This window comes from Peromyscus leucopus, chromosome 18, assembly GCF_004664715.2.
Source record: "Peromyscus leucopus breed LL Stock chromosome 18, UCI_PerLeu_2.1, whole genome shotgun sequence".
NCBI lineage: Eukaryota > Metazoa > Chordata > Mammalia > Rodentia > Cricetidae > Peromyscus > Peromyscus leucopus.
Window position 1 is genome coordinate 12613728 of NC_051078.1, and position 25316 is coordinate 12639043.

Sequence of the window (25316 nt, forward strand, 5' to 3'; positions counted from 1 at the left end):
GGAGGCCGAGGCAGGGGATTTGAAAGTTCAAAGCCAGCCTGGGCAATTTAGGAAGCCCCTGTCTCCAAAGAGAAGTAAAAAAGCGGGTTGGGAACTAGTTCAATGTTAGAGCACTTCAAATCTGCACTTGGACGTGCAAAGCCCTGGCTTCACTGCCCAATACGGCCAAGAAGACAATAAAGGACAAAACAAAAGCGGAATAGCCTTCCTCTGAGACCCTCCCTCCTCCATCATCACCCTCCTTTGTCTGGCCATCTTTGGAAAGAGACTAGCCACATGGGCTCCACTACTGCACGGTCATAATCAGTGGCAGCCTGGCGGCAGCTGTCCTCATAAGAAGAACTTAAGTACCACTTCCCTCCAAGGTCTGCACTGCCCCCTGCTGGTGTCAGCAGGGTAGTAGACCCCTTCGCAACACCGTACCTTTTTTTTTTAAAGATTTATTTATTATATATACAGTGTTCTGCTTGCATATATGCCTGTGGGCCAGAAGAGGGCGCCAGATCTCATTACAGGTGGTTGTGAGCCACCACGTGGTTGCTGGGAATTGAACTCAGGACCTCTGGAAAGAACAACAGCCAGTGCTCTTAACTGCTGAGCCACAGAGTCAACAGACAAACATCTGAGTGAGTGAAGGAGGCCCTGAGCAGAGAGGCCCATGTCTGGTCATCTTCCAGAACTTCCAGTCACCTCCACTGCTCCTGTGCTATTATGGGATGGAGACCGACTGAGGGACTGCCTTGTGCCTTAAAGATCTTTTGACACTAGCTGGTACTTCCGGCCGAAGGCAACAGGCTAGTATAGGGAAGAGGAGCCCACCTTGCAGCGGATACCAGGAGTACCCGTTAGTGATTCCATTGGGGAAGTTCCTTTTGTTTTTACACTGGTCTCCCTTCGTCATATTGGGGTTCCGGGAAGCATAGGTGTACGCGAGGTGCTGAAAGACGTCGTCGTCTGGAGTGAGGCTTCGGGACAACAGCGTCCCTGTGGCTGCGTTAGAAAGACAAAGGGGCACGTCCAACACACATCAGCCGACGCGATCACAGCCACAATCACAGCATGCGCAGACAGCCTCGATCCCGCTTTGGCACGCCCACCCCCGGGGGTGGTTTGAATGTGACTGGTCTCCACAAGCGCATGGGGAGTGGCGCTATTAGGAGGCGTGGCCTTGTTGGAGGAAGTGTGTCACCGTGGGGGCGGGCTCTGAGGTTTCTTTTGCTCAAGCTATGTGCTCAGTGTGACACTCAGTTCACTTCCTGTGGGTCAAGGTGTCGGACTCTCAGCTCCTTCTCCAGCACCGTGTCTGCCTGCATGCCGCCATGCTTCCCGCCATGAGGATAATGGACTGAACCTCTGAAACTGTAAGCCAGCCACAATGAAATGTTTTCCTTTGTAAGAGTTGCTGTGGTCATGGTGTCTCTTTATAGCAGTAGGAACCCTAACTGAGATATGCCATCCCCCCTTCTTCTTCTTTCTACTTTTTAACCAACAAGGGTGTCATCTCACAAAGTAGTCTAAAAATGAAGTCACCTCTTCATCATACCTGTCATTTCTGGAGTCCAGCAACTCCCCTTAGGTGCTGCTAGGGGTTAATGGATGCTGCTGTCATACTTTCAATTCTTTGTAGTTGTTTTGTTTTTTGAGACAGGTCTCTCTATGTAATCCTGGCTGTCCTGGAACTCGCTATGTACACAGGCTGGCCTTGAACTCATAGAGATCCGCCTGCCTCTGCCTCCCAAGTACTGGGATTAAAGGCGTGTAACACCATGCCTGGCCCTTATACTTAAAACACATCTCATTCAACAGACTCTAAGGCTGGGTTCTCAACCTCCCTGATGCTGCGACCCTTTGATACAGGTCCTCATGCTGTGCTGACCCCCCAAGCATAAAATTCTATTTGTTGCTACTTCATAACTGTAATTTTGCTTCTGTTTTGAATCATAATGTGAAATATTTGTTAGGCAGGGCATCCGATATGCAACCCTGTGAAAAGGTCATTGGACTTGCAAAGGGGTCGCCACCCACAGATTGAGAACCACTAGAGTCAACACTGTTCATGAGATTTAAAAAAAAAAAAAAAAAAAAGGTAAACCATTCTGGTTTTATTTTCTTTTAACCACTTGAGCTACGTCTGTGAAACAATCTACGTCTGGCTGTGGGATTTCACCCACGGGTATCTTGTTACTGGCTGTCATTTCAAGCCACACTGCCCATCCACTGTTGAAGAATTATAGAACGAGCTGGCCATGTCATTCAGGCTCCACAGTGCTTGCCTAGCATGCACAAAGCCCTGGGTTTGAGCCCCGGTATTTCATAAATCAGGCCTGGTGGGGCATGCCTGTGAGGGTCAGAAGTTCAAGGCCACTCTCAGGCGCAGAGTCTGTCTGTTTCAGGCGCCCTGGTTGGGACACATGAGATTCATTCTTACTCCTTTTCTCCCACCAACAAACAAACAAACAACATCAAAAACCCAATGACAGGAAGGGTTGCTCAGGGTTGGGGACAGCAAGGCTCTTTTTCCGGCCAGAAAAAGTTAATCGAGGGTTGCAGGGTTCATTCTGCTCGGGGGTGGGGTGGGGGGGTGGGGTGGTGGGGTGGGTGGGTGTGGGGGTATGGGGGTGTGGGGGGGAGTGGAGTGCATGCAGCTCAGGTCTGCCAGAGCGAGGTGGGGGGGGCGGGGGACATCACCCACCTTGCACGCCATTGTCGAAGGGGTAGCTGGCCACCAGGGCACCGCCATGGAGATTCGCCGAGAGGACAAACGTCTCCGTTTTCAGCCACTTCATGATGGCCAGCGTCTCAGGCTGCTTTGACACGTTGTTGTTTTCAAAGGCATCCGGGAAGTTTCTGTTCAGGTCGTAATTGTTGTAATTTTCCCTTTGAAAGAAAGGGATTTTGTTTATTGGGGTGCGTGGGTGTGGGGGAGTGGGGTCTTGCTGCGCACAGACCTGAGACTTGGGTTCCAGGTGTTTCCCAGATGTGCATGCAAGCGCGCCGCGGATGATTGATGTGGGGACCTCTCACGAATCTACCTAAAGTTCCCCGTCCCCTACGGTGCTGTGATTTGCTTTCCCGATGGGACGTGAGCTACTGTGTCGCCAGCAGAAGGCTGGACAATTGTCTGCATTCTGGGACTTTTTGTTCTTGGAACACTGCCTTTTAGACACCGAGGCACCACGGGTAGCCACATGTGGGCTGTGCAGAACAATGAGGAAACAGGTGACAGCCAGAATTCGAGGACGACGCCAGACACACAGCCCCAGGCTAACTGTCTCAGACCTGAGCTGAGGCCCCAGATGAAGCAGGGACTGACATCCATCCAGCTTTGCCCCCTCTTAAATTCGGGACTTCTGGAACCAACAGTCCATAAAAAGGCTCCGGTCACCACGCTTGGCAGTGGCTCCTTACCCTGCACCCGAGGGCAGAGACTGGTCACTTTATATAAACACGCCTCAGAACGCCGACGTGACCAGGCTTAGCTGTGCTAGGGAGGTTCAAGATGAAAGGATTCCAGTAGTGAGAGTTTACTTATTTATTTTTGGGGAACCCAACAAATTTATAAACCGTGCAAATACATGTTGTCTATGAAGCACAGAGAAACTCTAAACTCCCTGAGGCACTTTGAAACAAAATACACTATGAGACCGCGCCATAACACCCACACTCCTTAGGGTATTGGATTAATAAACCAATGGGTCATTTGGGAGGGCCTGTGTATGATGCTTAGGCATTGGTTCTCAACCCCGTGGGTCACGACATACTTGGGGAGATCAAACAATCTTTTCACAGGGGCCGCATATCGGATATCCTGAATATCAGATATTTACATTGTGATTCATAACAGTAGCAAAATTACAGTTATGAAGTCGCAACTAAATAATTTTATGGTTGGGGGTCACCACAGCATGAGGAGCTGGATTAAGGGGCTGCAGCATTGGGAAGGTTGAGAACCATTGTGCGAGGCCAATGCCGAGCTAACGATGAGAAACACAATGATAAACTGCCCTTAGTAGCTTGCAGGTTTGTGGAGAGAAAGATATTAAAGAAGAAATTAGACTTCAGGGGCCCGTGAGATGGGTTAACAGGTAAAGTGCCCGATGCCAATCAAGCCCGGTGGCCTGAATTTGCTCCCCAGGACCCACCCACATGGTGAAAAGAAGAATCATCTCCCATAAGTTATTCTCTGATCTCTCCATGCCCACCGTGGCAGGCCCTCAATCATGCCCCACAAATAAATAAATAAACATAATAAAAATTGTACCATGAAGGTATAGTGTCAGAGGGTCGGAATGCACACAGGAGACTGAATACACGCTACCTACACGTGTGGGAAAAGAGTCTTTGTGGGAATGCTATTCCGGCAGTTGATGGGGGTGAAGAATGGAAATGAATGGACACAGGACTTGAGCTGAGAAAGCACCCGAGAGAGTTCCAGGAGAAAGAGAGAGGCCGCACGAAGCAGGGAGGGTGAGGAGTGGTCAGGAGAGGTCCAGGGACTAGGTAGGCACCGTGTATCGTCCTCCAGGATGGAGGCCTGAAGAGCCTCAGGGCACCTGTGGCAAGCACTGGCTCTGGGGTGCTTTATTGGGGGGTGACTCCCTCCGGGCAGGGCTGGTGGGTGCCTGATGGGAGAGCAAGCCCTCTTTACCTTCCGTTACTGTAGTAACAGTCGGGCTTCTTGACGGCTTCAAATCCATCGGGGTTCATGGACGGCATGATGTGGATCCGGGTGCTGTTGATTAGGTGTGTAATTTCGGCGTCTTTCCCGTGACTGGTCACCAGATAGTCGATCAGGTGGAGCAGCAACTCCCGCCCCACGGTCTGTGTGCAAAAGAGGCATGGGGCTATGGTTATTAAGTCAGAAGTAACGAGGAAAGAGTTCCCCCAAAGCACAGCTCCTCCTGTAGGGGTCTCCACATTTGCTATCTTAGGTCAAAATTCATTTGTGAGATCATTGGTTTTCTTTTCTTTCCTTTTCTTCTCTCTCTGTCTCTCTCTCTCTCTGTCTCTCTCTCTCTCTCTCTCTCTCTCTCTCTCTCCCTCTCTCCCTCTCTCCCTCTCTCCTTTCCCCTGAAACAGGGTTTCTTTGTGTAATAGCCTTGGCTGTCCTGAGCTCACTCTGTAGCCCAGGCTGGCCTCGAACTCACAGAGATCCACCTGGCTCTGCCTCCCGAGTGCTGGGATTAAAGGCGTGCGCCACCGCCGCCCGGATACTGGGTTTTAATGTGGTTAATTTCATTAAGTAATCTCAGGGTTGAAGCGGCTTTCAGAGTTCCATAGTCTGCTTTGGCAGCCTCTGCTTTTGTACATCTGTGCTATTTTTCTGTATATTTCTGATTTTTGCATTCTCATGGCCATGGCAAATAATAACTTTATTGTTTGCTTATGATCCACATACCATTCAGTTTTTGCCATCTGAATGTGTTATATGCTGTTATTTCCATTTTCTTCAAATACGCTTACTTTCTTGTTTACATGGGAAGTAAAACTTCTGGCTGGAGAGAGGGCTCTATAGTTAAGAGCACTGGGCTGCTCTTCCAGGGGACCCGGGTTCGAGTCCCACATGGCAGCTCATAACTCCAGTGCCAGGGTCCAGGGCCCTCTTTTGGCCTCTGTCGGCACCAAGCACTAATGTGGTGCACATACATGTGGGCAAAAGACCCAGACATAAAATAAAACTAGTAATCAAAAATTAAAGCAAAACCGACTGATTCCAACAGGTTGTCCTCTGACCTCCACATGTAAGCCCGTGACACGTGTGTGCCCAAACACTTGCACACACGTACACGTGTACACACACACACACACACACACACACACACACACACACACACCGTCTCTCTCAAGTACACCCAATAAATAACACATAATATAGAAACTGAAAAAAAAAAGTCCAGAATATCAACCTCTCCATCCAGTTTTTTTTTTTTTTCTTTTTTTAGATCTATTTTATTTATTATGTATACAGTGTTCTGCCTGCATGTGTCCCTGCAGGTCAGAAGAGGGCACCAGATCTCATTACAGATGGTTGTGAGCCACCATGTGGTTGCTGGGAATTGAACTTGGGACCTCTGGAAGAGCAGTCAGTGCTCTTAACCTCTGAGCCATCTCTCCAGCCCCTCCCCATGCAGTTTTACTTCAGTTTTGTTTTCTGGTTAATACATTAAATTTGACTGAATTTCATACATTTTTACATACCGAATATGCCACACATTTTATTCTAGATTTTTAAACTTTCTGTTTAACTTTAAAATTTTGTTCTCTGTGTATGGCTGTATTTCTTGCACGTATGTCTGTGCACACGCGCATGGCAGGTGGGGCCAGAGAAGGGCATCAGGTCCCTGGAACTGGACTTGTAGACAGCTGTGAGCTGCCATTGGGTGCTGGGAACTGAACCCGGGTCCTCTTGAAGAACGGCCAGTGCTCTTAATTGCTGAGCCATCTCTCCAGACTCCTCCCACCTCCCCTGCCAGATTATTTTAATTTCTCCTGAAAGATATGAATTTCTAGAAAGATTTTGAAAATATTAACAACGGCCATTCTGGGTGATAGTTCCTGGATTGCTTCTCAATGCTTATTTTTCTAGTATCACGTTTGAAACTGGAGAAAACCCACGTTGTCTTCATAAAATAATAAAACGTTTCTTTTAGAGGAAATCTGTCTGTAACCAGAGAAGTGTCTGTCTTAATATTCCAAAATAAATCCCTAATGCTTAACTACAGAAGGTTAAAAAAAAAAGTCTCATGAATATGAAGAAACAACCAGGCACCAGTTAGTTTAAAAGGCTGAGGCAAACACACACCATGTCTCAGAGGGAGTTAAACAGAATCCTCTTGTTATTTTCTTTATGGGGCCCTATTTGCTGCCCCTGTGATTTATGACAAATATTATTCAAATGTATTCTTCCCAGCCCGAATATAAATGCCTCAAATACTCATTCATGTTTTATGTATAAACCTCCCTTTCTTCCTTAAGTTTAAGGCTTGGAGTTTGAAACCTCGGGCGCTCAAACGTGAAGACAGGATGTGGTGTGAAATGGCCCCTTAGCTTAACCAGCTTTTCTCCCCACGGACTTGCTAGAGACTGCAGATGGCTCACGAGGGTCCCCAAGAATGATGGCAGGCCCGAGACACACGCCAGCTCCTGGGACACCCTCCCCAACCTCCCCCTTCTCTACTCAACTCAGAGAGCAGAAAACAAATTCCTGATCAGTTTAGTTCAATGCAGCCAAGTGGAAGCTGGCCAGACAGGTAAAAACGAGTCCGAGTCTCATTCTACAAAGAATGCTTAGAAGTAGTGGAAAATTTTGAAAGAATCTCTCAGGTACCAGTGAGAGAGCAGGTGGAAAGGAGGAGGGCGAGAGAGCAGGAGAGAGAGAGAGAGAGAATGAAAGGAAGGGAGGAGAAAACTTGAACCAGGGGGAGTTGTTTTTAAACTGCTCCCTGGGTATGGCAGCACCTGTCTTTAATCCCAGCATTCCCGAGGCAGAGGCAGGCAATCTGTGAGTTCAAGGCCAACCTGGTCTACAGAGTGAGTTCTACACCAGACAGGACAGCATAGTGAGGCTGAATCTCAAAACAAACAAACAAACAAACAATCAAAAACTATGCTGTAAGGCAGCTGGGGGTGGTGGCAGCAGCAATAAGTCTGTTCATTTGGGTTGTTACAGGGTTAATCCATTTGTCTGATTGTGTGGTCCTCCTTGCTCAAATGTTGGCCTAACTATTACATTAACTAGCGTGCTTTCTCTGGTCTCCACGTCTGGGCTGCGGCCCCATTACATTGGACATCTCTGTTACTAAAACAGGCTATAGTCTCGGAACTAACCACCCCTGCCCATTCCACTGAAGCCTTCAGAGGAGGGATCCCAACTGTTCTCCTCTTGACCCTCAGGTCCTCGGGACTGTCTTACCTAGCTTCTGGCATAGCAGGCCATCCAATGAACAACTGCTAATAAATTACCATTGCCAAACACGTTACAAGATCAGGACTATTCTAAGGAAGAAGCAAGAGGCCCTCAGGGAGAAATGTGCACGTGATAAATTTAGCCAAAAGACTCTCAGTGTTAAGCAGGTTTTGCAGAGTGAGAGCTGATAGATAGTCCTGCTATGGCAAGAACTCGGGATATCTGGTCACATTAGGCCAAAGGGAGACAAAGACCAGGCTGATCATATGAGCAGTCTAACTAACACATACTTCAAATCAGTTAGCTACTTCACCTGGAATACTCATTAGTTCTGCCTAAATCCCCAAACGAAGAATTGAATTATCCGAAGCCACACTGCCTACATGAGAACGCAGAGCAGTAATAGGAAGAAAAAAAAAAAACAAATCTGGGAAGTGACATTTGGAAGGGCAAATTTTACTGTTGGGTTTTGTTTTTATAAATGTGGAACCCTGACCATTGAACTACACACCTTCCAGGCTGTCTTAGTTTATTTTCTATTGTTGTGATAGACTCTATGACCAAAACCAACTTGGGGAAGAAAGGTTTGAAGTCATCTTACAGCTTGTAGTCCACTAGGAAGGAAGCCAGGGCAGGAGCCTGGAGGCAAGAACCGAAGCAGAGGCCATGGACGAGTGCGGCTTATACACAACCCAGGTCCACCTGACACCATCACAGTGCGCTGGACCCTCCCAAATTGATCATTGATAACATCCATAATGCTACGACATGTGATGGAGTTTTCAAAGTCTATAGCAAATAAACAACCAGAGTAAAAAACAATTCATTGCTATGAATTATGGGAAGGTATGATACAAACCTTTAGAAAAAAAAATCCCCTAAAAACCCTAGCGCCCCACCACTATAAAAAAAACAAAAAAAAAACAAAAAAAAAAACAAAACAGAATTGCAGTTCAGTTAAACTTAACAACTATTCACTGAGTATTTATTTCTACGGTAATCAGGACGTGGGCCCTGAGGTCAAGGGAACCTGAGCGAGCGCCCGGGCTCCGACCTCCTCTTTGTTGCTGGGTTAGCTGAAGGCTTGGCCGCTGGCTTCTTCAGCACAGCTGTGACCTGCCTAAGTACTTCCTCCTAAGAACAAGAGGAGATGGTTTATGAAACTGGGGATTGCATGTGTCATTTTTTTTTTCTACAAAAATTTAAAAAGCACGGGCTAGAAAATAGGTCCAAAACAGTGGGAAGAGCTCGTGGGAGAACAGGGGTCCCTCCCCATGCTTCTCTCCGGCAATCCCACGGAAGCTGAGGATGCTAAACATCCTGGTGTCAGGGTGTGGCCGTGGCTCTCAGTCAAGCTCGATTTTAATTGGCTATATTTTTCTCCAAAGAAAGCCAGAAGCGGAAGGAAGTGTGCATGCGTGTGTGTGTGTGTGTGTGTGTGTGCGCGCGTGGTAATGGTGATCAAAGTCCCACCCCTGACATGCCATGCATGCACCTCATGCCATGTGCGTGCGTGCGTGCGTGCGTGCGTGCGTGCGAGCGTGCGTGCGTGCGTGGTAATGGTGGTGAAAGCAGTCCCACCTCTGACAGTCTCAAGGTGCCAGCTAGGAGAGTAGAGACTGGAGGAAGCTACCTTAAGATTAACATCTGGAAGAATTTGGCAGGAAAAAAAACCCAGGAAGTCCTTCCCCATCTGGGCTTCCTAAAAGAAACAGAACAAAACCCCACCCTCTGCAGAGGCAACCAGAGATCTCAGCGTCGCCCCGTGCCCAGGAAGCATTGACTACTGCTCTGCCTTTGAGAGCTAACTGGTTAGAGCAGCACACTGAGCTGATGTCACAGAAAAGACGCCAGACAAGGCCACCGAAGACAAGCGAGACACCCTCGCTCGGGGCTCTTCTGGAGTACCTCCATCCGAACTCGGTAAGGAGAGACGTGGAAGTGTACAAAACAAGAATGGGTTTTATGAAAGTCTCACTTATAGAGCCACACTTGCCTGCAAATGGCCATTTTAAGTTTGTTTTTTGCCCCCTACAGTTTGTTTTTTATAGTCTCGCGTGCGAGCTAGCGCGGCCCAGCATCAACTGAATTAGCCCTGAAGAGTTCCCAAGATGTGCATTAGCCAAAACGTAGGTGAAATACCTACGTAGGCAAACACTTGGGTTTTACTTCCATTTCATTGCTCTGATAAAACACCCCAACAAGAAGCAACTCAGGGGAGACCGGGTTCAGTAGGCCTACAATTCCAGGCTGCAGTCCATCATTTTGGAGGAGACAAAGCAAAGGACCCAAGGAGGCTCCTCACATCACATCCACAGTCAGGAGCAGAAAGCAGGCATGTATACACGCCCACTCGCTTGCTTGCTTGCTTGTGCTTAACTTAGTCCCTTCCCACTTTTGAGACGGGGGTCTCACTCTGTAGTCCTAGGCTGGGCTGGAACTCAGAGATCAGAGATCTGCCTCCTGAGTGCTGGGGTTAAAGGTGTGAGCCACCAGGCCAGCGATCTCTCCATTCTTAACATAGTTCAAGACTCCCTGCCTAGGAAATGGTGCCACCCACAGTGGACACGGTCTTCCCTTATTAATTTAACACAATCCTTAAAGACATGTCCACAGGCCAAACCCAATGTATCTAATCCTTCATTGAGACTCTTTCCAGGTGGCTCTGGGTTGTGACAAGTTGACAATAAAAGCTAACCATCACACCTTGTTTCTTACTTCTAGAATCATGTAACCAGGTGACAAGGGCCACAGTTGTACTGTAAGGGAGCAATCCCAGAATGTGGGTTCTGCAGTAGGAGACCACTGAGCTGGCCTGTTCTGTAAGCCTAGCATCATAAAAAGATTCTTCAAGTGCTATTTGGAAGAAGAATGAAGGGCATGTCACCAAGACGTGATTCATGGTTCTGGACTGGATCCTGATTTGGACAATTTTGAAGACAACCTGAGAATCTCTAGAAGGCAGGAGTAAGGTAAAGAAAGATAGGACAAACATTTATTGATATGAAAGGGTCCTAAAACATTGCAAAGGGTGAAAGAGTGTGGTAAAGCACACACTCTACACATCTATCTGAAAGGATAAAAATGAGAAGGAATTAAAGTTCTTGTTTTTGGAATGTCAATCTACAATGTTTCCTTTTTTTTTTTTTTCCTTTTTTTGGTTTTTTGAGACAGGGTTTCTCAGTGTAGCTTTGCGCCTTTCCTGGAACTCGCTTTGTAGACCAGGCGGGCCTCGAACTCACAGTGATCCGCCTGGCTCTGCCTCCCGAATGCTGGGATTAAAGGTGTGCGCCACCACTGCCCGGCTCAATGTTTCCTTTTGTAGTTTAAAAGGCACATGTATGTTGAATTTGTAATAATGGATTTTTTTTTTTTAAAGAGCCACTGGCTTCCTCTTAGGTTTTTTTTTTTAAAGATTTATTTATTTATTATGTACAGTGTTCTGTCTGCATGTATCCCTGCAGGCCAGAAGAGGGCACCAGATCTCATTACAGATGGTTGTGAGCCACCATGTGGTTGCTGGGAATTGAACTCAGGACCTTTGGAAGAGCAAGCAGTGCTCTTAACCTCTGAGCCATCTCTCCAGCCCCCGTTTTTTTTTTTTAATAGGTTGCAATTTTTGTCTTTAATATATTTAAGCTTTTCTAGGAATAATAACCAGGTGAAGCTAGAAGGCAGTATTTTTCCAATACCTTTTAAAGACATGTATCGTAGGATGGCTTTGAACTTGGTATGTAGCTTAGGATCATCTCAAGCTTCTGATCCTCCTGCCTTCTCCACCCCAGTACTGGGATTGTGGGCTTGGGCCGCCATGTCTAATTTAATGAGTGTGGGTGCTGGAGATTGAACCTTAGGGCTTTAGGAATGGTAAGGAAATACTCTACCAACTGAGCTACACCCCGGCCAGGCAGTACTTGCACTTATTGAAGAAAAGCTAACATTATTATTATTATTTTAAATGTACATTTACTCAATTTGTATGTGTGTGTCTATCTGTCTGTCTGTCTATCTGTCTATTTGTGTAGGTGCACATGTCCCAGGGTGTGTGGAGGTCGGAGGGCGTCTTTTGGAAGTCTGATCTCTCCTTCCACCACCCGGGTCCTGGGGATGACGCTCAGGTCATCAACCTTGGCAGCAGGTGCCTTTACCCCTGTGAGCCACCTCACTGGTCCATCACATTATTATTTTAATGTAAAGATACATGGTTTTCAAAGAAGGCGCTAAAGAGACAAAGTGGGAATTCACAAGGGGACAGAAATGGGCCCTGATGCTGCGACTAATCTCGTCAAGCAAATAGAACCAATTATGGACCCCCCTCCCTGCCATATGGTCGTGTCTAGGGGAGAGAGGAAATGTCCTCAAAAAAAATTGTGTGGTACATTTGGTCTGCCATGCCACTCAGTGTGTATGCGTCCTACAGGAATTCACTATAAGGTCCTAAACTTCCGGAAGCGCTAAAGATCTGGGGGTCAGAGGTTCAACTTTATATCAGGAAAGCAAGAAATACCTCTAAAGAAGGGATAAAGCCACTGCCCAAGATGTTAGCTATGCTGATTTTTAGGAGGACTGAAATCATCAAGAATTGAAGATACTTTCAGTTCCAAAAGATCTAAGAGGAACATGGTGGGGGGGCTCAGATTTTATGCCTAGAGTAATTCCTCTGCTTCCAGGTAGGTCATCCCTGTCTCCAGCTCCTGGAGGCACCAGTAAGGGGGCAGAATAACACATTTAATAGGCCCGTGGAGCCCACAGCCACAGCCATGGGCTGGGACATAGAAGGCATTCATTCACAGTCCTTCAGATTCCCCACTCAGAACACACGAAGGCTTTCTCCGCCATCCCTCCACCCCAAATCCGTTCTCTGCGTTCCTTAAAGACTGGGGATGAAGTGGAGAGCCTGGGTTTGATGGGACATAGTGATGCTCCAGAGAGAGAGGACCAAGAGTTTGTGAAAGAACACAGAAAGGACAAGCAACATAGCTAGGCAGGGAGAGCAGAGACCACGCTTCTCTCTGGAAGTTTCAGTGCTGAGGATTAATTTCTGAGCAGCAGCCTGTGACCTCTGAATCCCTGGGAAGTCAATAAATAACTTCCTGAAGACAATGGGTGCCACCTGTCTCATATTAAAAATGGACTCCAGGGACCCTTGATCAATGGACTAGATAGGAAAAGGAAGTCTGGGCTGCTGTGTGGAACAGACAGCCGTTCATTAAAAGCAATTTTGGGCAGACTCCCAGCAACATAAAGTCTTTTGAAGAAACAGTCCATTAGGATTAGGATTAAAAAACAAAAAACAAAAAACAAACAGTTGCATTGTTCTTTACCCACCCCAAATCAGGTTCCTTTCTTGCAAGCATGTATTTGCATTTTAACTCCGGCTGCAAGAAACATCCTCTCATCAGGACGGGTTGGGTGACATGCTTGTCGAGGGTTGGCCGTGTGTGTCATAGAGGGTGGAGCCCAGGTCCTAGGGAACCAGAGCTTGAGGAGGTTAAATCGGGTCACAAGGTTCAGCATTGATGAGAGCATCCCACTCCAGCTATTGCAAACCGAGAATGATTTGGTAACCGGCAGGCTGTGCTTCCTGCCATATGCACTGACTCTGAAATTCCTAAAGGCTAAATATGCAGTTTATATAGGGTCCCTCACACATCCCCGATCAATTTCCCTTACTGTGGTAACTGGGTGCTACTATTTCTTCCTCAGTTGTGTGGAGTCTGGTACACAGAAAACATTGAAAGTATCCAGAGGAAGCAAGGTGGGAAAAACCAACACCTGGTTAGTTTTCTGTCAACTTGATACAAGCTAGGGTCACGTGGGAAGAGGGAACCTGAGTTGAGCAAAGGCCTCCATTAGACTAGCCCGTAGGTGGTGTTTTCTTGAGTAATGAATGATGGAGGGCCCAGCCCACTGTGGGCGGTGCTAACCCCTAGGCAGGTGGTCTTAGGACATATGAGAAAGGAAGCTGACTGTGAGCTAGGGAAAGAGGCTGTAAGCAGCTTTTCCTTCAGGATCTCTGCTTCAGTTCCCGTCCTGAGCTCCTGCCCTGATTTCCCTCAATGACCTGGAATAAACCTTTTTTTCCCCCCACTCCAAGATGCTTTTGGTCATGGTCTTCATCTCTGCAGAAGAGAGCAAACTGGGGCGCCAGCCATTCTTGCAAGAGTGGTAAAAGGGTATTTTGTGGAACAAAATAAAAACAGTGCTCATCTCCTCTCATTTGGAAAAAACCGTACTAAAGAGTCTAAGTGTCATGATGGAATGGTGGCTGGAAGGAACGCCGTGTGCATCTAAGCTTGCACCCTGAAGGCACGCACCGGAGCTGTGACGGACAGCTCCGATCGCCATGATCGTCATGTTCGTGGGCTGGAGGAGCAGCTCGGGAACGAAGTACTTGCCTAGAAAGCACAAGACCTGGTTTCAACCCCCAGCACCATAAATGAATAAATAAAGATTAAAATGAAAAATGGAAAACTAAGAATGCCAGGTTCTGGGAGTCTGGAGGGCTGTTTGGTGTCTCCTCATCGCTTTGAGTTCAAGTACAACAGAACTCCTGTGCTGGGTTCCCTAAACATCGACAGGAGATGGGAAACCAACCCAGAAAGGAGCCGCTGGACAGGGCTGGAGGCAGCTCACAGGGCCAACACAAAAGCAGCTCTGGTTACTCTCTCAAGGGACCAAACGTACAGCCACATCGTCTGATGCTCCCTGAGCTGGCTCCCTCAATTTCCTCCCAGGCCTCCCAGGGAAGACCTCTCGGGCCCTGGCTGCTTGACGATGATGCGTGATCCTCATCCAGGCTTTCTCGTCCGTGTTGACACAAGACCACGAGAAACCTGAGGGAAATTTCACCCAGGGTACATACCTCATCCCCGTGCATGTTAGCCACGTATTTGAATTCTGGAATTCCAACTCTGTGTTCCTTTGGAGACTTCCCCACGACGAGAACCCACAGGTTTCTACCTTCACAGGGAAGAAGGAGAGAAAAATAAGTTATCTCATAAAATGACAACTGAACTCTGAGAGAATGGGAAGGGAGGCACGCTTCTCCCTCCTGGAGACTTTACAATGTCATGGTGACTTATGTTCATGGGACGAACATTTCCATGCTTCAAATGCTCATTATTTACCATCAGAGTGAAAAGAAACTCGGCTTAATAAAAACATTTATTATCCTAGAATGTAATTTAAAAGAGCAGTATATTAGGTTACGTTGATCTTATTTTTCCAAATGTTTACATACTGTGTTCTGGGATCCCGGAGCCTTGTAGCAACAATCTTGCTGAAACACACAATTATACAGTGAAATCACAGTTGATGGTTGACTGGAAGAGTGCCATAGCTTGTAAGCAAGAAAGTAAAACTTATAATTCAGGAGGGAGATTTTTTTTTAAAGTAAGGAAGGTCTTGGATTCTTGTCTTATACTGTAGGCCTTGTATTCTAGTGCTGATGTGGCCTTGACTGTGCCTTTGTACCTTTTGTGTTGTGTTTTGTTCTTTCCAGTGGTGGGAAATCCAAAGCTCAGCACACCAGCAAGGCATGTGCTTGCCCACTGATGAACATCCTCTCTCACCCTCTCATTTTTTTTAAAGCTTTATTTATCTTTTTTTATGTCTATGAGTGTTTGCTTGTATGCTTGTATGTATACACATTGCATGCATGCATGTATACCTCTTGTATGTATACACATTGCATGCATGCATGTATACCTCATGTATGTATACACATGTATACATGTATGTATACCTCTTTTATGAATATACACATGCATGCATGTATGTATACCTTTTGTATGTATACACATGCATGCATTGTATGCATACCTCTATGTGCCTGATGCCTAGGAAGTCAGAAGAGGGTGTTGGATCTCCGGGAACTGGAGTTACAGATGGCTGTGAGCTGCCATGTGGGTGCCAGGAGTTGAACCCTGGTCTTCTGGAAGAGCAACCAGTGCTCTTAACTGCTAAGCCATCTCTCTAGCCTCCCTCTTTGGTGTTTTTGAGACCAGGCTGGCCTCCAACTAACAAGTCTTCTGCGTAGCTCTCCCAAGTGCCAGGGTGACAGGCATGAGTTGCCATGCCTGGCTTTGGCTGTGCCTTTGAGTCTATTGAGTTCCGTCAAGTAAGCCAGAAACCACAGCCTGAGCTAAGAATGCCAAGGAAAAGCTTGCAAGTCCCCTTTTGGCTGCAGACTGTGATGAAGGCAAGCAAGGGCAGAAACAGGGTCACCGAGGCTGTGTGTGTGGCAGGCCGTACAGCTGGCACTCTGCTGCAAGTAATCATAAATGCTTTCTTGTCGTGAACCACTGAGCAGGACTGCCGATCAAACTTCACACCTGAGAAGCTATTATGCAGACTGCTATGATCACACACTAAGAGACTATGACTTGATCCCCAGAGTGAAGAACTGAATCCTTGACTTCAATTCTAATATTCCTCCTACCAACCAACAAGACTCCTCTTCAAGGGGCTAAATTTCCAAGCTGGTAACACAATTAAGAAGTCAAACCAGGCATGGCGGTGCACGCCTGTAATCCCAGCACTCAGGAGGCCGAGGTAGGAGGATTGCCATGAGTTCAAGGCCAGCCTTGGGCTACATAAGCAAGTACCAGGCAAGCCATGGCCATATAGCAAAACACTGCCTTAACCCCCTCTCTTGCCAATAAGCCTAGATTAAGAAGTCTCTTTTGATTTTAAAATTGTCTAGCTCTTTTAGTACAGTTTCAGAGATTTATATAAATATATAAACATATATAAAAAATTATAAAATAGATATATCATGCATATATACATCAATATAAATACATATACGCACACACAGAATCCATGTATCTGTGATAACTGTGCTATATGTGGAATTTAAGAGCCTAGGAAAGGAGAAAAACAGCAACAAATGGGCTAATGCTGAGCAGGCGTCGGCAGGGTTTCAGATCTAGCTCCTTCAGTCAGGGACACCTAGGGGCTGAGGAAGGCTCAGTGTCCCGAGGGACCAAGGGGAAGCACACACTGGGCTCATCTTTATCAGCATGTATCCATAGTGAATTGGAATAAAACTTTAGGGAACTCTGCCATGACAGAGCGATGCTTTAAACTCAGCAAAACTGCAAGAACTCTTAGACAATGCCCAGAATGTGGTTTAGTTGATTCATAGTCCCTGCCCTATGCAGAGTTCTCGTTCGTTCATTCATTCACTCATTCATTCATTCATTCATTCATTCATTCATTCATCAGCTTATTGAAGACCACTATATCCAGTCATCCATCTACCCTAATTCAGAGTGTACAAATAAGTCATGCTCTACATCTTTTACGAGGGTACCGGGACTTGAGTCCAACATACTAAACCCGTGTTCTCCCACTTCGTTATGCCTGCAGCCCCTAAATTTCTGATTTAGTGAAGCAAAGCAATATGCAAACACAATCACACCAGTGTGGCATATATAACAATAGAGGCCCCTGTAGGGAGCCGTTCTGTGTGCAGAATGAAAGAAGAGATGGTTACCCTTCTCCCAGCAGGAAACTGTAACGCGCTCTACAGGGCTCCAAACACAATGCTGCTTCTGAACAGGATTCCAGAGAGACCCTGGCTTTGCCGTGTGGGGAGGGACACACTCCACCCCATCATCTCCCCACCTGAAGTTAGTTACCCAGAATTCCTCCATTCCTCACTGCTGCGAGCTCTCTGGTCATCTGGAACTTCAGTCCTACAGGGCTAACATTTTTACAGGAAACAAAGTTGTATTTGTTTGTTCGTTTTAATGAGGCAGCTGTTAATCATGGTTCTTTGAGTTTGTTCTGAGAAACACTCTCTTTTTTTTTTTTTTTTTTTGGTAATTATCAGTGCTTCCAAGGATAGGTCATCACAGGTTTGTATTGAGTATAGTCTTGCTCCTCTTGGTCGAGGGGAAAATTCGGTACCATCGTAACAACAGCTGCTGTTCATAATTCAAAGTCTGCAGTCACTGGCTTGTCCCATACACGGCAGTGAATGACAACAAAACTCTACTTGAAATGGATACCCAATATTATTTAGTATAAAGGAAATCAAATCAATCAAATGTAAGTGGGAAAAAAAATCCTTCAAGGGGGAAACTCTATCCCACTTTCGGTGTGGATGACCTCTACGTGAACTGCAAGACAAGAAACTGACCTTGAGTGACCTCAATGGCTCCAAGTCTGAGAAGGAGGAGCAATCAGTCACCTGAAGAATGCAGAATCCTCTTGGCATGAGGACCCTCATCAAGGGCTTTAACCACCCTCTCTACCAACACTGGGTTCTCTAGCTTGGACTCAATACACAAGCAAAAGACAAACCACTTGCTTTTAACCCTATAGTTGCCAAAGTAAAATTTAAGCAAGTTCTCCCCCTCCCCCAGTATAAGGTTGAAAGTACTTGATTTCCCAAAGTTGTAGCAAATCACAGGGGTGCTCAAGAGATCTGAGTTAGGTGGGGAAAAAAGGCTCAGCAAGTAAAACAGCTTGCTGGGTAAGCCTGAGCCGAAGTCCTGGTGGAAGGTAAGAACCAGCTTTCTCCTTACCACTGAGCAAATGAAACTCGGATTCAGGATATTTCAGTATCTGATTTACTGACATGGGTTTGACAGAAATCCTGGGTTTGTCACATGGGTGCTCAACTGGGTTTGTATGGGGGATCAGGAAAGGATGTACAGTTTAGAAGCATTCACTGAAATATAGAAGATGGGCTCAGGAGGTATAAGTGTCTGCCACCAACCTGGTGACCTGAGTTTAGTCCCCAGAACCCACAATGGAAGGAGAGAACTGAGTCCTAAAAGTTACCCTCTAACTTCTACACGGATTCCAGGGCACACGTGTGCCCATGCATATACAGATCACATAGGCATGTGTACACATAATAATAATGGGTACTTTCTAGATTTAGTTATATAATTATGTCATGTGTATGTGAGTTTCGCCTGCATGTATGCACATGCATTACGTATATGCCTGGAGGCCAGAAGAGGGTGTCAGCTAAAACAGTGACCTGCATGTGCAATAGTGGCGTAAACGTTATTCATGTAACCAACAGCTTTAAAAAATTAGATTTAAGGTCCACTCAGTGTGGAAACCCAGACCTTCTACTGCTGAAATGGCCAAGAACCTGAGACTGGATAAGTCATAGGCCTAGAGGAAAACTCACTACTCTTATTCTGCTAAAGGAATGTGGCCATAAATTGACTCCTGGTGACATATGGCTATACCCATAGATCACTGCCTTACTCAATCCTCATCAGAGAAGCTTCATCTCCCGGTAGATGGGAGTTAACAGAGTCACAGCTAGACAATGTGCATAGTGAGAGACTTTGAATGCTGTCCTAAATGGGATGTCTTCTTCAAACTCTTCCTCTCAAGGCTTGGGGATCTATGTGGAAGAGGAATCAGAAAGATTGTAAGAGAGGGGCTGGATGACGACCAAGGACACAGTGTCTTCCAGACACGACAGGACTGATGCCCACATGAACTCAGAGACTGTGGCAGCATGCCCAGGACCCACACAGGCTCAAGCCTGCAGACATCATCCCAGCACTGAGAGGAAGTGGACACAGAGTCCCACCCCTAACCAGGAAGCTATTTGCAATTGATACCTGTTGGGAAAAGAAAATCAGTTTTCTATAATGGAATGTCACTGGGTATAATCAACTGCACTCCAGGGCAGACCCCAGGCCCAGGAGTAGTTGGCCAACACGAAATGAACTCCATGGTTTTTTTGTTTTGTTTTGTTTTGAGACAGGGTTTCTCTGTGTAGCCCTGGCTATCCCAGAACTCACTCTGTAGACCAGGCTGGCTTCAAACTCACAGAGACACACCTGCCTCTGCCTCCCAAGTACTGGGATTAAAGGTGTGCACCACCATGCCCTGTCATTTTGATTTTTTTTTAAGATGGGCTTTTTGTTTCATTTTGTTTTGATAATTTTTGTCTTAATGGCTTTTTGTTTGTTTTGATTTTTTATTTCTGTGTTGAGAGAGAGAAATATACTACTTTAATCTGTAAATTAAGCTTTAAATTAAATAATGGAGGCATCGAGAAAGGAGCTAAGTGATAAGGAGAGAAAACTAAATAGTTTATTTTCACATTTTGATTTTCCCAATTTTTAATTAATCAGCACACGAAGATAGCACTTGTTAAGCACAGCTATTATATGTCAGGTTCACACTTCATGCTGTTTGATCCCCATAACCTCCGTGAGGTGGGCGATGGCCACAATTTATAGCCAAGGAAACTGAGTTCAAGTCCAGTCCCTTCTGATTCCCAGACTTCTTTGACAACACCAGACTGCCCCAGTCTCCAAGTGCATCCTGGGAAAAGGCCCCAGGCAAGCAGTGCCGCCATGTCCTGTGGTTTACCCTGGAGCGGATTCTGCTCGCTGCCTGGCAGTGACTGAACCGGAGGCTGTGTTCTAGGAACATTCCAGAGTGGGTGTGGATGTAACAATCTGAGGGTCCCAGTGGACACGTCCAGAGAGGAGCAGGGACCTTGAATGGCCCTGCCACTGGAGCAGAGAGCCGCAGATGCAGTTTGTCATGAGTCTGTCAAATGTAGTATCTGGTACTCAGACTACTAAATCAGTTTCCGGTTTCCCAGACTTCCACGTGTCTCTCTGTGGCCTTACAAGTGCCCTTTGACCTAAGTCAAAGCTTGCGAGCACTCCCCCTGTGTACCAGGTTTCAGTTTCCTCAAAGATCAGAAGGAGTAATCGGCCCACCGGAAAGCTGCTACAAGGGTGCCCAGGAACAAGTTATTATTGACTGTTTTGAGTTCCTTTTAACTCTTCCTGAGGATGATCTTGGATCTGACAGCAACCCTTAAGGGCATTCCCCTGCATACGATCCCATTACCATACACACAAGAGGCTTATTACGTGCAACATGCAAATAATGGCGAGTCCACTGAGGAGTTGAGTGCCACATGCTCTCTAGGTCGGTATAACCCCAATTCTTCAAATCAAATCTGTCTCCAAAGTTCACATGTCCTCTGCATGTGAAGTGGAGGAAAAGAAGTTATTACAAAACCAAAGCAAGCAAGCGCAAGGCCCTGGGTTCGATCCTCAGCTCAAACAAAACAAAAGCAAAAAAAACAAAAACCAAAGCAAGATTAACACACACACACACACACAAACACACACACACACACACACACACACACACACACACACACACCACACACACACACTCAAATGAGCATGGCAATAACAACAAAACCACCCACAAACACAAAGGTCTGAGTTAAGCTCGTTGTGTACCCAACTTCGGATGGGGGAGACTTTCAGCTTCCTACCCTGAGGAGAACAGGAGAGGGAGGGAGAAGGGGAGGGGGTCTGTGGAAGGGGTTTGCGAGGTTGCAGATGCTGCCCGGTTTTTTCTGTCTGTTTTTCACGGGGCTCTGCTGCGTTTGCTCTTGTCTGCCCAGCTTCCTCTTTCTTCGGGCCTCCAGGCAAGCGTAGTGACTGTGCTCGCTCCAAAGCTGTGGGATCTGGTCTGGTTGTGTTTACAGGGTCTGGTCGACCTTATTTTCACTTGTGTTGTGCTCAGTATAATAGGGCAACCACTGCAGTGCCTCTTTCCAAGTACTGTGAGTTCCACAACAAAGAATTCTTTTTTTTTTTTTTTTTTTTTGGTTTTTTCGAGACAGGGTTTCTCTGTGTAGCTTTGCGCCTTTCCTGGAGCTCACTTGGTAGCCCAGGCTGGCCTCGAACTCACAAAGATCCGCCTGCCTCTGCCTCCCAAGTGCTGGGATTAAAGGCGTGCGCCACCACGCCCGGCCACAACAAAGAATTCTAAGAAATCTCCTCCAAATAATTAGCTCACAGATATCACACCTCAGATACCAGTTTACACACACATGAACATACCCATTCTCTCTCTTCCTCTCTCATGCACACAGACACACAGACACACACACACACAGACACACACACACAGACACACACACAGACACACACACAGACACACACACATACACACACAGACACACACACAGACACACACACACAGACACACACAGAGACACACACAGACACACACACACATACACACACACACACACACATACACACACACACACACACACACACAGGAACTAGACAGTCAACTAGACTACCTATTGGCCAAACTACAAATATGAGACTAGATTACAATCAGTGGCCTTGACAAGGTCAATGAAGCCATCAGGGGGAAATGACCCACTTATAAATCCTGACATGAACATGAATAAAATCAGACATGTGTTCATCACGCAAACAACCACCCTGTACACAGATTCACTTTTTGTTGTTGTTGTTGGTTTTTTGAGACAGGGTTTCTCTGTGTAGCCCTGGCTGTCCTGGAACTCGCTCTGTAGACCAGGCTGGCCTCGAACTCAGGGATCCACCTGCCTCTACCTCTCCAGTGCTGGAACTAAAGGTATGTCCCACCACCGCCGGGTCTCTACTTCCATCTTTTATTCACTCAACAAATGTTTATAGATGTCTCTCGAACCCGGCATCTGGCCAGCTGAAACAAATGCAAATCACTATTTCATCCATCAGTGAAGAAAAGGATCCAGAGCAAGCATGCTGTTTCCGTGCTTGGAAACTGTGTCTTGGGGGACTAGTCCCCCGAGACTGGAGCCAGTTGCTATATCTGCTATGGTTCCTGTGGCATCTACAGAAAGTCCGTGTCCTTCAGCAGCACACTGGGGCTCACGAGGTTCTGCTCCATCCTGCCTTGAGTACCCCGCTCAGTGCCGCAGGACAGGCTCTAGCCTGCCTTCATTATGTGTTGCCCCCTAAAGAGCCAACATGCGTGAATAGTGTGACCGCAGTGGCCGGCTTCCACTCACTCAAGAAAAATTCCGTTTCCATCCACCCTCCTCCTCTTCTCCTCTTCCTCCCCGGCCACTATTCCTTTCCTTTCTCTCCATCTCCTCCCCTCCCACCTTGTACATTTTTGAATCAGGCTCTCCCTCTGTAGCCCTGGCCGGCCTAGAACTTGCTTTGTGGACCGAGCTGATGGTGAATTGGCAATAGTCATCCTGCCTCTGCCTGGCTCTGAGTGCCGAGGCTAGAGGCGTAGGCCACTTGGCCTCCAACATCTTTTTTATTCTTCTCTTACATATTCCCACCTCCCGCCAGGCTGGGCTGGATGCTCCTCCCGCAGCTCTCCACACTTACTGGGACCACGGGCTATATGCAGGCCAGGAGCCATGATTCTCTGTGCATTTAGTACGGTCCTGGCACGTAATACCGTAGAGGATCAATTCAGGGACGCTGAATAAACAGACGAGCAGCTAAATGAACAGGCAAATCAGAGGAGGTCAGTTGGAGCTGAGGTCACCCCTGGCCCAGAGATTAGTTGGACGTTTTTGGTTTTTCCAGCATTGATGGAAACATCTGTGACCTGCCAACCAAGTGCCTTCTGGGGTGGGCTCTGGAAAGGAGTCAGTTTTCTAGTTAGTTCCAGAATAGCTGGACCTGCTTGCAGCACTTCCGTATAAGTGAGTCCTGAGGTTCAAAGCAAACATCTGGTTCTGGGTTAGACTCTGCCAGTACACACTGAAGGATGGGGTTTCATCTGCTCACACATCTGTCCCCATGGATGGAAACGTCGAAGCTAGGCTTCATTTTATTTCTCAGGTGATAGGGTGGTTTGCGGAGTTTTCATTCCTAAATCAAAAGGCCTTTCCATTTTTATCTATCTTTTTTTTTTATTAAAAAAGAAAAAACAAAGCCATAAACAATGCCAGGCATCAAACCCAGGATTTGTGTGTGCTCTACCAAGAACACAAGTGGTTAGTGGCAAGCCCTCTACCACGGAGCTTTACCTCCAGCCTGATGGTACGTTTTTAATTGAAAAGGGGAAAGAATATATTCTCTTCTTCTGTTTGATATCAGCATGGTTAAGGCTCCTAGAGAACACAGGAATGCATGTCATCAACGAGCAGCAATCAACCAAACAGAACAGCCAAGGTGAATCCTCATCTTCGTCCCCCGCTACCCTCCTCTCTCTAGGTCCCCTTCTCTATTTCTTCTCCTTCCCCACACCACAAACTGAAAATTATTCATGTGTAATGAGTTTTCAAAAAAAAAAAAAGACATATATCATCATGTCCCAACCATCATAATGTCTGTTTTTTTTCCCCTAGTCTTTTCTTTCTTTTTTTTTCACACAGAGACAGGAAATTTGTTTTAAATCCCCAAAGCTGGAAAAAAAAAAACCCTCTAGAGGTCTCATACTATAAAAAGCCCCAGCTTCCCTTATTGGTCCCTTGGGGGAGAGATAGCAACTCAATCTGCCTCTCTTGAAGGGCAGGTCAGTAATCATAATGAGAAGTTGAGCATCCTCTTGAAGTGCAAACAAGTCCTTAAAGAGATGTCTTAGATGTCCCTTTAATGTTTTTGGTGTTGGGGTAAACCCAGGGCCTCACACATGCTATGCATTTGCTCTGCCATACACACTCTACACCTCCAGTGTCTTGGGTTTTAAAAGATGCGGTCGCCATTGCAAACTCTACAATGGATTGCCCTTCGGGATTTCTGTTTTATTGACAGAAGCATTCCGGTTCCGGGATGACGTCGGGCAGGTTAGACCCAGGACGCACTAACTAACTGGCCTGCAAACATACGACATAAAGGCCAATGGGTGGGTCAACTCGAGACCCCGACACAGCATAAAAGATAATGTTGGTCAGGATAGAACGATAGTAATCGTGGTCACTGCGCCAGCTCAGGCCTCCGAACACAGGAATAAGGATGAGGGGTGATAGTGAACAGTACCTAGATTGGATCAAAGCGACTTTAGAGATCTCTTTCCACCAGAGGAACAAAAGCAAAAGGCTCTTACCCTTCCCTCTAGAGAACTTTGCAACGTTAGGTGTACTTAAGCTCTTCGACATGTTCTTGCATCCTACACATTTACTTATAACGGGGGATTTTTCCAGAAGATGGCCTGGGAGAGGCACAAGGGAAGGACAAGAGAGAGAAGAAAAATCTAAGCCCCAGTGACTGGTTGACTCAGACCTCTTATTTATTTTTAAAGAGTATTTTTTTAAAAAAAATAAACCAACATTTTTTTTTTTTTGGAATTAAAATCAAATTACTGTGGTGATATTTTATTTGTGCTCTTAACAAATAAAGCTTACCTGGAGATCTGACGGCAAAGCCAGCCACTATATTAAACATAGAGGTGAGGCAGTGGTAGCACAGGCCTTTAACCCTAGCATTCGGGAGGCAGAGATTCATCTGGATCTGTGAGTTCAAGGCCACACTGGGAACAGAGCCAGGCATGGTGGCACACGCCTTTAATCCCAGCACTAGTGAACCATAGAGGTCTGGAGGTCTGTACAGACAGACAGGAAGTGATAGAGCTGGGCGGAAAGAGGAAGTGATGTAGCTGGGCAGAGAGAGGAAGTGAGATG

At 46.5% G+C, this 25316-nt stretch overlaps 1 protein-coding gene across 3 annotated transcripts in view; it reads right to left on the reverse strand.

Annotated features, from left to right (window-relative positions):
- Cpm (carboxypeptidase M) overlaps window positions 1–25316 on the reverse strand; it is an 81012-nt gene that overhangs the window by 15434 nt on the left and 40262 nt on the right. For all 3 annotated transcript variants that reach the window (XM_037196745.1, XM_028869638.1, XM_028869639.2), the window contains exons 3-6: window positions 14772–14869; window positions 4649–4821; window positions 2693–2877; window positions 820–990 (exon numbers count right to left, since the gene is read on the reverse strand). In XM_037196745.1, the coding sequence (XP_037052640.1) occupies window positions 820–990; window positions 2693–2877; window positions 4649–4821; window positions 14772–14869 (627 nt within the window). The remainder of the gene's footprint in view (window positions 1–819; window positions 991–2692; window positions 2878–4648; window positions 4822–14771; window positions 14870–25316) is intronic.